Source organism: Rousettus aegyptiacus, unplaced genomic scaffold, assembly GCF_014176215.1.
Source record: "Rousettus aegyptiacus isolate mRouAeg1 unplaced genomic scaffold, mRouAeg1.p scaffold_m13_p_9, whole genome shotgun sequence".
Classification (NCBI taxonomy): domain Eukaryota; kingdom Metazoa; phylum Chordata; class Mammalia; order Chiroptera; family Pteropodidae; genus Rousettus; species Rousettus aegyptiacus.
The window spans coordinates 73,490,428-73,504,060 of record NW_023416312.1 but is presented as its reverse complement, the minus strand read 5'-3'; the positions used below and the strand labels follow the sequence as shown (position 1 = coordinate 73,504,060).

General features: G+C 42.0%; 2 protein-coding genes across 2 annotated transcripts in view; one reads left to right on the top strand and one right to left on the bottom strand.

Annotated features, from left to right (window-relative positions):
- Positions 1-3,435: 3,435 nt before the first annotated feature.
- SLC25A5 (solute carrier family 25 member 5) lies at positions 3,436-6,302 on the bottom strand. The gene is made up of 4 exons (XM_016137224.2): positions 6,090-6,302; positions 4,593-5,079; positions 4,232-4,372; positions 3,436-3,860 (listed from the first exon to the last, which is right to left on the bottom strand). The coding sequence occupies exons 1-4, from the start codon at positions 6,198-6,200 to the stop codon at positions 3,703-3,705; spliced, it is 897 nt and encodes a 298-aa protein (XP_015992710.2). The 5' UTR covers positions 6,201-6,302; the 3' UTR covers positions 3,436-3,702.
- Positions 6,303-6,456: 154 nt separating this feature from the next.
- Positions 6,457-13,633, top strand: part of LOC107506457 (A-kinase anchor protein 17B) — a 145,926-nt gene continuing 138,749 nt past the window's right edge. The window contains exon 1 of the mRNA XM_016137156.2: positions 6,457-6,605. The gene's annotated coding sequence lies outside the window, so the exon portion shown is untranslated. The remainder of the gene's footprint in view (positions 6,606-13,633) is intronic.

The following is a 13,633-nucleotide window of genomic DNA, read 5'->3' as shown; positions in this document are numbered from 1 at the left end:
ACATAATAAGATGAAGCTTTGACAAGACAGATGTTAATTACTTTGAGGTAAATCAGATCACCTTTGACCCAAACTCTGAGCTGTAATTTTGTTGCTCAGCTTCTTGGTCCTGAAATTAATGTAAATCTTTACATTTATAATTTTATTTGCATTGCTAACCCACGCACACAGTCTGCAAAGGACTGCTCTGAGTCAGAGACTATTCACTTACCACTGTGTTAGATATTTAAAAATGTTCTCTGGAAGGATTAAATCACCTAATCCCAGTCCTTTCACAGATTCTGCTTTATGTAAAAATGATGGAGCCCAGAGAGCATTGAAACTGGAAGGGACTTTAGAGGAGAAACTAAGACTCTCATGTTAGAAGTGACTGGCCCCACTCAGTGACCAAAGCTGAAACCTGAAAGCAAAGTACTGGCTTGGGGGTTTAATACAGGGTCACACTTAGAAATCCTTATTCAGAGTCCAGAAGCTACCCCTTCCCCAACCTCCTGCCTCTGACAGTGTCTGTGAGTTCTGGTACTCTGCAGCTGACATTGGTCTAAGAGAATCATGCCATTTTTGAATGCAAACGGTAAGAATTTGATTCAGATAAAAACAAATCGGCTACTGTTACAACAATATGCATTAATTTTTTTTGGACAGATACATTAGAAACTGTTCATAATGGTGACTTTTAAAGAGGGGAACTAAGGATGGGAATGACAGGATAGGGAGATATTTGCTTTTCATTTTATAAATTTTCTTTACTATTTGATCGATTACCAGGTACAGATATTCACTGTGTTACAAACCTAAAAAAAAAAAATAGAAATACTATGCTCACAAACTTCACAGGAGAAATTAAATTTAAACCAGTAACACTGACGCTTAAAAATCTATCGTCCAGTACAGCAATACTTCATTTATTTTTATTTTTTTTACTAAAGTATCCATAATACCAGAGGAGGCTCAACACGTCCTCCCAGGGGTCTGGGGGCAGTGCCAGAAATGGTCCTCAGTACATAAAAACTCTCTTTGAAGCTTATGTTTTTAAAACGCATTAAAATTGTGCAATAGACTAACACATCCGCACCTCTTTTAATATGAAAATAATGGCTTAAATGACTTACCGTCCACGACAACTGCTTCTGTGGAGAGACACCTCTGGTTTCTTTCTTCAGCAGTCCAGCGGTCCGGCGGTGGGCGGTCGTCGGTCCAGAGCACCCGCAGCACGCTGCCTCCAGTGACTGAGTGGAGAGGCCTCTGGAATGGGAAGTGCGGCTGTGAGCGAGCTGACCTGTATTCTGGCTCTCTCACCTGGAATCAGGCTTCACGGATCCTGTTATGCATTGAATAGTAACAAAACAACAGCATAAATTAGGGTGTTGCTAAGATTGTGTACCATCAACGTTCGCATGAGCATAATGGACATAATGAATTCTATAGCACTATCCTGCACAGCTTGGAGAGATTAAAACCACTTTGTCTTTAAATTAAATTTCAAAAATCATTGAACAAGAATAGAAAGAACAGAAAAAAAAAAACCCACCACCACCTCATCTATGTCAGCTACCCAGTTGTAGGAGGCACCACTTCTTGCTTTCTGATCATTAATGCCTGGTCTTAGGTTTATTTTATTAGCTGCAACTCAGTGAGTCCACATCTATTGTAATAACCATAAAGGGAGCTTGGGTTCTCTTGTACTGTGCTTTGCAGCCCCAATTGGAGAGCCTCTTATCCCTTTTCAGGGTCAAAATCTATAACTGAAAAAGACCTAAGATGAAGTTTATTTTATAGAAATTCTATACAATATACTATGTCTAGGCTGTTGCAGAAAAAGAAAAGGGGGCTTGAATTCTTAAGAAGTGCTCTGCCCGGGCAAATCTTTATTCAACAAAATGGATGTCTAATTATGAAAAAAAACTATTGATGTGCTTACTAGATGCCAGGTGCCATACTTACTGCTCTACATGCTTTATGTTCCTTAATCCTCACTCACAACACCCGTAAGAATTACGGCTGGCACTATTATACCCGCATTTACAGATGAAGAAACTAAAACTGGGGGAGATTAAATGGCTTGCCCAAGGTCACATACAGTAGGAAAGCAGCAGGGCCAGGATTCAAATCCAAGTACTTCTGATCCTGGAGCTCCTGAAATCTTAACTGTCTCTGAATACTTATCATAGTTACCGTTTATAGAGTGCATATTTTGTGTTTTATGGTAGATGCTGTGCATAAATTACTTAATCTTTGCCAACAGCCCTCTGAGTCAGGCATTATTATCCTCATTTTATGGACGAGGAAAATTGAGACTTAGAGAAATTAGGTGACTTGTCCAAACAATCAAGTGGCAGAATCCCAGCCTGATAACAGAACAAGAGTTTTGGGTTTTTAAAGCAACTTTATTAAGATCTTTAACATACAAAAATTGTACATATTTAAGGTGTATCTTTGTTTTGGTATATGCATACCTTATGAAGGGTTCTTAGCAACTAAGTTACACTAGGTTTCACTTAACTGAAATACCTGGAGCCCCCAGGTATTTATGCATGCCATGCAGACCTCTAGTGAACCGCACCTTTATCGTGCCAGCACCTGTGATGTCCCTTAGGAAATGAGCTTTACCTGTGTACATGAATCACGTATCACTTTCTACTTTTAATGTGCCGTGACAGCCACAGTGCTTTATTCACAAATTTTGTGTTATAAGGAAAATCCACTGGATTTCTGAGGCTTAAGAGGTACAGAAATTGCACACACATTATCATGTGGATCCCAAACAAAGGCTTATCCAGAAGAAACATAAACGACCTCCATTGACTGGGCTGATTAACATTAGCACTTTCAACAAAATGCAGATACATTTCCTTTGTAAAATGAGTTTTGAGGTCATGGCAGTTGCCCAGCTCTCCCTGTAATCTTAACAGCACTGCAATCTCAGCACTGCGTTAACTGTGCCAGCTCTAATCCTCTGCTTTGAATGGGATTAAATTAAAATGGCTTGAGCCAGGTGAAGTTGGATGGGGCAAAGCAACTGGATGAAAATTGCTGTTACCTTCTATTTTACAATTTTTTGTTTGAATAATACAAGCATTTAAAAGTGAACATTTCAGCTTATATTTCTTGATTAATAACTATAGGACTAGGAAAGGTGTATATCATTTACTTATTGGAGAAAGCTCATTCAGCTATGACCATCCACAGGCCATGAACCAATGGTTTTGAATGCAGTGGGCCTGAATTTCATTTTGCAAAGGTACTGGGAATGTTGGTCACACAACCAAGCTATTCTTTGATAAGTGGATGGCTTTAAGATTGGTTTTAAAGAAAGCTCGACAAATCTCAGGAGATACTGTAGCATTTATTAAACATGCAGCACTTCCTCAAATGTAGCACTTACTAAATTATAAAATATATTTTTATAAGAAAATAAACCACACACAAACAAAATTGTATTTCAGATACTTTTTATTTCTTCAAATTTATTATTTATTAGGAGTGACTGAAATAAAAAATATAATTGAGTCCCATCATTATCATGATCATCATGGAAATAGCTTTAGGAGAAAACTGGTCAGATGAATATTATTGCTTCCCATTTTCAACCAGTAAATAGTTGCCACTGATAAATAGCCAACAGTCTGTCAAGAATGCTCAAAGATATATTACATAACACAACATGCCTGTTCACAGGGGAAAAAAAGACTAGGAAATAACTTATGTGAACTTCTTGATTTCATCATACAAGACAAGCACAAAAGCACCACCCATGCCTCTGAGAACATTGGACCACGCACCCTTGAAAAAAGCTTTGCTTCCTTCATCACGAGCAATCTTCCTCCAGCAGTCGAGCGTGCCCGTGTACATGATATCAGCTGCAAAGAATAGTGACATGGAGTTGGTCAGGAAAGGCTGATTAAAGTCCTAAGATTTACGGGACTAAACCAGGGCCCCACCTCTAAGAGCTAATGTCAATTTTTTAAAAGCCAACATTTTACACATCAGTGTGGGCAATACTGAAATATTAATGCTGTGACAACAGAACAGCAATGTGTAGACTACCCATTGGACTTAACCTCTCATACCATTTAAGCACCCTCATTCATAGACTACCCATTGGACTTAACCTCTCATACCATTTAAGCACCATCATTCTGAACAGACTGCCATTTTTCAAGTCAGGAATCACTAGTGCATCCCTATGCCCCATGCCCACGTCTTCATCTTCTGCTCAAGCAGAACTTACTTCCTTTGCGCCCTGACTGCATCATCATGCGACGACGAACAGTGTCAAATGGATAGGAAGTTAACCCGGCCACCGCGGTGACGGATTGTGCAATCATCCAGCTGACGAAGATGTGTGTATTCTTGGGGTCTGGAAGCATTCCTGAGAATAAGAAAGAGACACCTTTACCAGAAAGCAGTTTTACCTACTTGTTTTCCATGTCTCCCTAACTAACTTATCTGTACACAAGGATTGTACTGGATGACCTTGGATGCCTTAAGTGGTTACAAAAAAAAATCTCTGGCTCTTGGAAACTTAGGATGGCATAATCATCTTTTAAAGTGTCTCATAAGAACACAGGTTCAAAGCACACAGCACTTACCCTTTGCGGTGTCATAGATACCGAAGTAGGCAGCTCGGTAGATGATAATACCCTGCACGGACACATTAAAGCCTTGGTACAGGCCTCTAATCCCATCAGATTTGTAGATCTTAACCAGGCAGTCACCGAGGCCTTTGAATTCCCTTTCGGCTCCAGCTTTGCCCACATCAGCTGCTAGACGGGTACGGGCAAAATCAAGAGGATACACAAAACACAAGGAGGTGGCCCCAGCGGCACCACCTGATGCCAGATTCCCTGCAAAGTAGCGCCAGAACTGGGTTCTCTTGTCCACACCACCTAGGAAGATCTGCTTGTATTTATCTTTGAAGGCAAAGTTGAGAGCCTGGGTGGGGAAGTATCTGATGACATTGGCCAGGTTACCACGCCAGAAGGACAGTACTCCCTGCTCCTTGGGGATACGAACCACGCAGTCTATAATGCCCTTGTACTGCTTATCTGCCGTGATTTGCTTGCTGGCATGCTGCACCTGACAGACAAAGAGGCCAACAAAGACGAGTTACAATCATGGAGAAGGGAAAAGGGAAAGGAATATATCGTCTCAACGCGGCTTAAAAGGTTAGCTTCCTCCCTCCATCTAGTCTTCTATATTGTAGGCCCAACCGTCCTAACACTCAGATGCTGTCATAGGTGGATGAGGTGATCTGCACCAGCAGGGGCATTAAGCCTCCACCCCTTTGGTTGGAGAGGGGGCATTCTCAAGCGGACCCATGACCTTTACACGTGGGAGAAAGGTCAGTCCCAGGTTCAGAGGTATTAAGACGAGTCCCACGTAGGGCGCGGTCACTTTGGTGACCAGGGCCTCCGTCTCAGCTCTCCAGAGCTGCTTCCCTCCCGCTCCGCCCCCACTCCTCTCCTAGAGGTGACCTGCGGGCCACTGCACCCCCCACACCACCAGTCCCGGCGCGCCCTAGAGCCGGAACCGGCGAGCGCGCGGCACAGGCACGCAGGCCGCGGGGGCGCGCCGGCGGCTGCGCGGAGGCGGATGCAGCAGGCACGCGCGCTTCCCGAGGCGGCTTCCGGCCAGGCGGGGCTGGAGCGCGGCCGCTCGACCGTCCGCGTGGCCTCCGCAAGGCTGTAATCTCCTTGCCGCGACCTTGAGGTCTTCGGTAAGGCCAGGTGTTCTTTCGAGAAAGCGCCGGCTTTCAGGCTTTGTCCTTGACCCCAAGGCCCAGGGAGATAGGCATTCTCGGACTGCCCCATCTGAGTTTGCGGCCTCCAGGGTGCCGAGGCCCCGGCCTTCTTTACCTCCCTCCGCCCCCGACCCCTTCCTAGGTCCGGAACTTCACGTCGTTGAAGCACCTTCTTTAAGTTTGCCTTTTGGTCCGCCTCTGCAACCACCCCGGCCCCCACGCTGCCACTTCCCCTGGCCTGTTTAAACAGTTCGTCCCCCTCCATCGCTGAGGCCCCGATTTCTGCGCGACTCCCCTCGCCCCCCCCCCCCACTTCGTGGTCAGGGTTTCTGATCCCAGGACGTACCTGCAGCAGCAGCTTGACCCGCTCGATGGGTGCTACCGCCGTCTTGGAGATGGCTGCAGCCACTCCACCTGCCAGGAAGTCCTTGGCGAAGGACACAGCGGCATCTGTCATGTTGAAAAGGAAGAAAAGGCGGGCGACTGCAGAACTAGGTTAGGAACCGGTTGGAACTCGGAGGCTCTGGGGCGGAGCAGAGCAAATGGCCGATTTATATATGGGGAGCCGGCGCCCGGGTGGCCGGCGTCGGGGGCGGGCTCGGCGGTGCGCCGGGCGGCGGGACCGCTGAGTGGCTCGGCGCTGGCGGGGGGTGGTGATGGGGGGAGGAGCCGCGGAGTCGAGGCCAGGGCCGCGCTCCGCGCCACCCGCTTGCTGCGCAGCACCTGACCTGGCTAGAGGGAGGAGCGGCCCCAGGGAATACCCAGCATCGCGACACTGGACCCCAGGAGAAGCCTGCGAGCGTGGAGCAGCGCCGAGATCACGTACCTGGACAAAAGCCTCTGGAGCATGGCCGGGACAAGGGTGAGGCGCAGGATTTAAGGGGGTGCAAAACAAACAAACAAACAAAAAGCAAAACAAAACAAAAAAATGCACGAAAACAAAAAAACCCTGGTAATTAAATAATATTCCATGCAATATTTAAAGAATTTTGTACAGGCAAACTACAGCCCGCTAGCCCATCGCCTGTTTTTTGGTAAAGTTTAATTGAAGCTCAAGGCCTGGGATTAGGGTGAGACAAATGAGAGTCATGCAAGTGTGGGAGTCGAATGGGGCGTGGGGTAACCTGATTTTTGCATTACTTTTCAGTTCTTGAAATAGTGCATTAAAAATCAGTAGTTACTAAGTTATTCAGCTTCCACTTAAAATTTGTGCCAAGGCAAGTGCCTCACACTGTAGACCTGGCACTGCCCTGAAGCTTTGTCAGAAGCTGGAGGAAATTGGGGGAACAGCAGAGCTGGGACATTGTCAACGTGCTCCAGACCCCTGTTTGCACGTCTGCTGGGGGTAGGATTTTAGTCGGAAGCCAAAAATATAGAGGTCATACAGGTAAGGTTAAGAGGCTGTGAACTAGGTTGGCATTTGGCTGCCTGGACTCCAGGTAAAGGGCCCTTGGATTGAGTAGATTCCTGAACTCCAGAAACGTTTAGAGGAATCATTAGAATTAGATTGAAGGCCATTGTGTCAGTGGACAAGTGCTTACTGAGCCCCTTAATCCCTGCACTGGGTAAGCATTTGCCACACATGTCCTTAAAAACCTACTTGTTAGTTTGAATGCACTCTCTTAGGTTCAGAACAGGAGTCAAGAGTGTAGCAACAGTGTTTATAAAAATAAGGATAACTGTTGAAAACTTGCAATTGCATCTGAACCCTAGGTGCCCAGTATGTTGAAGACATAGGAGGCATATCCCTCACTTTCTTGCTCTCTTTCACTTTTTATCAAAGGACCCAATTCCAGGATTGTCAAGTCCCTCTAAGTATACTTTGCAATTTGTTAATCTTTCCAAGAACCCTAGCACACACCACAAGTGTTCAAGCAGAGCGAGTTTGAATCCAGCTTTGTTGATTCTGGAGCATATCTTTGACCTGTGTTCATAAGAGGCTGCTACTTTTCTCATTAGCTGATTGTAACAATGATGCATCTGGATATAGAAATGACCTTACTGTACAGTTTCAGAGAACGATAGAGTATATTCTCTGAAAGTGATAGTCACTCCTCTACTACTGCTAGGGAGAGAATTAACGGCTAAAGCAAAAATTTACAGAGCATTTTATTTAGAGGGAGGTGGTTTTTAGAATACATTTCAAAATAAAATTCAAAACCTTTCTAATTTGAACCTTGACATCCTGATTAATGCATTTTTATTCAAATGTTAATTACTCTTTGAAATGCCTGGCTATCACTCATCTAACCTTTTTCTACCTCTCACTGGCCACATCTGTTACTCCCTTTAAGTATGATGTCCTTATTGTGTTTCATCACAGTTCCATTTTATTGTTTCAAGTACTTCTGCATTTATTGTTCTGTCAGATTTCCATCTCTCCACAAAAAGATAATCAAATAATTACATGGAATTTGTCCCTTCTAAGTCTTTGGGTACCTAAGTGTAGTTTTACTGAAGATGAAATACATTATGGGTCATTTAAAAGCAACTTCATGCCATGAGTTGGCATTTTTCCAAATCCACTGTCAGCTGGAGCTCTCCTAGTTGTCTATGACCAGGTATACTTCAAGGAGTCAGATGTTCTCAAAAGTGTCAAGGTCATGAAAAAGGAAGACCATCACAGATTAAAGGAGACTAAAGAGAATGACAGATTAATGACAATATAGAATCCTGTACTAGATCCTGGACCAGGAAAGACATTGGTGGTACTACTGATGAAATTTGAATATCTGTGGATTCATTAATAGTATTCTACCAATACTATTCTTAGTTACAGTGGTTATGTAAGATGTTAACATTTGGAGAAGAGTGAAGGATATATGGAAATTCTTTATACTGTTTTTTGGGGTCAAATTTTTATGTCTAAAGGTTAAAAAAAATAAAAAAAAAGAAACCAGTAGCAAGAGCCCAGGAAAATAGAGACTAATATTAATGATAATGATGTTGATAATTACATATATGGCTGGTCAATTCATTAAAAATGAACTCCTCCAGTGAGGCAGAGTAGGGGCTGTGTTAGTACTACCGTGTTTCTGGAAGCTATGTAAATTACAAGTGTAATTAAGAAAGGAACTAAAGCTAAGGCAGTGCCTAGTAATTCTCAAGAAAAGGAAGAGTGTCAGAAATGATACTTGTGGTCTCAGTTACCTACATACCAATACCCAGACTATGGTTAATAAAGTGAATGTAAAATGTTAATATGAGCAGGAAAACACAGTTTTATAGGTATTATTCAAACTTGGTAGAATGGGACTTCTGACTGGCATCTGGAAAATAAAGGATAAACCCATTCAGAGAGGTACTATATAAAAGGAGAGCAGAGTAATAGTAATATATCAAGAAGATATCGCCAGTAATTGATTAGCTTGAGGGGGAAAACATTTAATGAAAATGACAGGGAGAAATTAAAGTGCTTGTAGTTGTGAAAGTATACAAGAGACTGACTAGATAGATAAAAGCCCTGAATAGTGCTTCTTAAGACCATCACATAGGCGAGAAAATGGTGATCAGAGATATAAACCATCAAGTATTTACTGGAAGGTTCATTATTGTAATAGCAATACACTGGATAAATTTTTTTAGCTTAAATATTATTTATTTTATGCATAGGTAATATGTTCACAAAGTTCAAAAATTTTAAAGGTACTAAAAAGTATACAGTAAACAGCCTACATTCAATTCCTGAAAGCTATACACTGTGTAAATTCTTGATTCTCTTGCTGATAACTATAGTTCTCAGAAGTCTGAAGAAGCAGAGAGGTAGATTGCTAAAGTGGGCTTAATCCTGACAATAAATAGGGAAGATATGGTTGGCAAAGTAAAAGTGACAAGAATCTTGGGGAAACTGAGCGTGCCATCAGGATCTGTTAAACAAGAGTGCCAGGCATGGTCAGATAGGTTAACAAATGTGCATGCACATGTGTGAGTGAGTGAGAGACACAGAAAGAGAGGTAGATGTTAAAATATCAGAAAAATGATAAATATGATCTGGCCAAACACCAAAACAGAAAGATAGCTCAAGAGCACAAGATATTCCAAAGATATGATTCAGACCTGTACAATTTGGAAAAAATTCCAGTGAGAAATTAAAAAGGGAGGGTTAGGCTTTCAAGGATGAAGACCAAAATGTGTCAGACCTCTAGGAACTGCGTCAGAATGGCTAAGGCCAGAATAAACCCAGGCTTACACAATGGGAAGGACCATAATAAAAGATTCTAATGCTCTATTTAATGCAGAACATTTAAGGATGAGGAGCTAGAACTTAACGATAGTTAATTGAAAACTGAGGGTCTTAGTTGACTGTGAGTTGACAATGCCAGAAAATGCTCATGAGTATTGAGTCGGGCCAAAAGGATGATGATTAACAGATCAGGGGGACTTTCAGTCCCACTTGGACCTCTGCTAGCCAACCTGTAGGGCTTTATGCTTACTTCTGGATGCCATGTTTAAGAGGACATTAACAAACTGGCACATTCAAAGAAGGCAGTCAGGAAAAGGAAGTGCCTGTAAATCACGTCATATGAGAAATGGCTGCATGAGAGATATTTAACTAGGAATGAGCTTTGGGTGAGGAGGGACATCCTAGATGTCTCTATAATTGAAGGACTGTCAGGTAGAAGAGAATGGGATGTTCTATATGAAATCAGTACCAGCTGGTGGAGGTTTCATGAAGGTAGACTTCAGCTGAACAAGAAATAACTTTCTAAAATATTAGCTCCTTAAGTGTAGAATGGGTTGCTAACTACTTGTTGCTGGAAATTTTAAGAGTTGTGGAATGGCCACTTGTCAGGGACACAGCAGAGGAGATTGCTGTGTTGGCTGGGAAGAGAGTTCTACTCCACTCCAATTGTGAGATTCTTTGGCTCTATTCTTTTGTATCTGTAAGACTGAATTGGATTTGAGCATTTGAGTTTGGGAATCTGGGACAAAATAAGAAGAGAGAATTAATTTAACTCAGTGATCAACAGGGTGGGCTCTGGAGCCAGACTGCTTGAGTTCAAATTCTGGCTCTGCCACTTTCTGTCAGGCCTTGGGTAAGTTCCTTAACCTCTCCAAACTTCAATGTCTTCAGGTATAAAATGGGAATGACAGTAGTACCTATACCTTGAAGTACTTTAGGAAGATTTTACACACACACACACACACGCGCACACACACACACTGTGGGTAATATATGTACAGAGCTGGTACATAGCAAGCATTTAATACATGCTAGATTTTATTAATACTAAGAAAAATACCAACTTAGGTTGCCCAATTCTGAGTTTTAATGACCAATCATTCCACTCCTGCATAAGTGGTAAACCAGTTCTCTGTCCCTGGTAAGGGCCTTACCTATAATCTGGTAACCATATCAGAGGCTCTATAAGCAGGATTAGAGTCTCTAAGAGGTGCCCAGATCAAGCATCCTAAGTTTTCAGACCTGGCTTGCATTTGTGAAATGGAAGACCATCACGTTACACTTGTGTTTGCAGTGCAATTACTGAGGAGAAAACAAGGCTCATTGTAGGCCAATTCTGCTCGAGTTTCTAGTCTCTCACTTCAGTTTCTGGAACAATCTTGCTCAAGAAACCAGTGATTCCTCCTTGCTTAGCATTTAAAGCCCTTTTCTCTTCCTCCCTCAAGGATTTCATTTCTGGCCTCTCTGCAGCAGGGTTAGAAAGCATTTGATGGAATCTAGCCTTGAAGTAACTTAAACAAATTGAGGTGTAATTATCACACAATAAAACTGTACATATTTAAAGGATAGAATTGGTAAGTTTTTTACATATGTATACGCCTATAAAATTATCACAGTTAAGATAGTGAATGTATTAATCACCATCCTAAATTTTCTTGCTCCCCATTGTAATCCCTTCCTCTCTCTCTAAGCAATCATTGATCTGCTTTTCGTCACTGTAGATTAGTTTGTATTTCCTAGAATTTCATATACATGGAATCATAAAGTTCTGGCTTCTTTCACTCGATATACATATATATTTTTTAGATTTCATCCATGCTTTTTTGTGTATCAGTAGTCAATTCCTTTCAATTGCTAAGTAGTTCCATTATATGGATATATTACATTTGAGTCATTTCCACTTTTTGCCTATTCTGAATGATACTGCTATAAACATGCCTGTACAAATTTTGATGTGGACATATGTTTTCATTTATCTGGTGTATATATCTAGGAGCGGAATTGCTGGGTCATATGGGATCTCTGTGTAGAGTCATTTGAGGAATTGCCAGACTGTAAAATGATTGTACCATTTTACATCCCCAACAGCAGGGTAAAAGTTCTAGTTCTTCCACATTTTGAGGCCTTTCTTTAGCCACTGTCTCCTCAATGTCATTTTTGTTGCTTCCCCCTGCCCTAGGAGTTTCTTCCCATCCACTACTTTGGTGGTCTCATTCAGTCTATTGCTTTGAATGCCCAAATTTCTGTCTCCAGCCACCATGTTCTCCTGAACTCTAGACTTGTCCCAGTTTACCCAGCACAGTTCTGGTTTATGCTTATTATCCTGATAGTATTATTAATACTGTTCTGATACATTAGTTTTTTATTGCTGTTATAACAAATTACTGCGAACTCAGTGACTTAAGCAACACAGATTTATTATCTTACAATTATGGAGATCAGAAGTCTGATGTGAATCTCACTGGACTAAAATCTGACTGGACTGCAACCCTTTCTGGAAGCTGTCAGGAAGTCTATTTCTTGGCTCATTCAGGTTGTTGGCTGAGTTCAGTTCCTTGTGGTCGTAAGACTGAAGTCCCCAGTTCCTTACTGGCAGTCAGCTCAGGGTTATTCTCAGCTTCTAGAGGCCATCCTCATTTCTTGGCTCCTGGACAGTTTTTTCTTCAAAGCCAGCAACAGTGAGTCATATTCTTCTCATGCCCCATTTCTTCTGTTTGTTGTTCTGTCCTTAGTCTCTCTGACCACCTCTTCCACCTCTGTCTTCCACTTTTAAGGACTCATGTGATTAGATGAGCCTGCCTAGGTAAACTAAGATAATCTCTCCATCTGAATATCCTTCACCTTAACCACATTTGCAGAGTCCCGTTTGTAATGTAGGGTAAATGTTCATAGGTCCTAGGGATTAGGATGTGGACTCCCTTGGGGAGGTCATTCTTCTGTCTACCACAACTGGTTTGGACAATTACACAGACAGTTGTCTACTTGGATGTCTTTTGGGGCATTTTGAATTTAACATGTCCAAAAGAGACAGACAGACAGACAGACATTTATTTGTTTCTATTATGGTGACATTGGTTAATGAAATCCAATAAGTTTCAAGTGTACAATTTAACAGTAAATTATATTTATATTGCATTGTGTTCACTCCCCCAGTTAGATTTTTCTGTTACCACGTATTTGAGCCCTTTTACCCCAACAACCTCCTCCCTCCCCAAAAGAGACCTTTTAATTCCTTCTTCACCCAAACTCTGGCCCTTACCAGTCTTACCCATATTAGCAAAAGTCAACATTACCTATCTTGTTAATTAAATTGAAAGCCAAAAACCTAGGTGCCATTTTGATTCCTTCCTTTTATTCCAGGCGTTCAGTCACTCAGCAAATCCTGCTGAATCCAACTCCAAATATGTCTTGAACCTTTTCACTTCTTTCCATCTTTACTATTCTCATTCTAGTCCAAGCCGTCATGTCTTACTTGGACTTTGTAATAGTCTCTTAACTGATCCTCCTACTCACGGCCTCGCTTCTCTCCAATCTATTATCCACACAACAGCCAGAGGGAAATTTTAAAAATGAAAATCAGATTGTGTGTTTCTCTGTATAAAAGATTTCAATGACTCCCCACTGCATTTAGAGTAAAATCTAACTTCTTACTATGGCCTAGATGGCCACATATGATCTGGCCCTCTATCCAACCTCATTTCCTATAC

Bases quoted from the DNA above. Each gene is read 5' to 3' on its own strand.
- SLC25A5 (XM_016137224.2), bottom strand. From the start codon at position 6,200: ATGACAGATGCCGCTGTGTCCTTCGCCAAGGACTTCCTGGCAGGTGGA. The intron at 5,080-6,089 runs GTACGTCCTGGG...TTTGTCTGTCAG, and splicing joins GGGTCAAGCTGCTGCTGCAG to GTGCAGCATGCCAGCAAGCA. The intron at 3,861-4,231 runs GTAAGTTCTGCT...TATTCTTTGCAG, and splicing joins GCAGTCAGGGCGCAAAGGAA to CTGATATCATGTACACGGGC.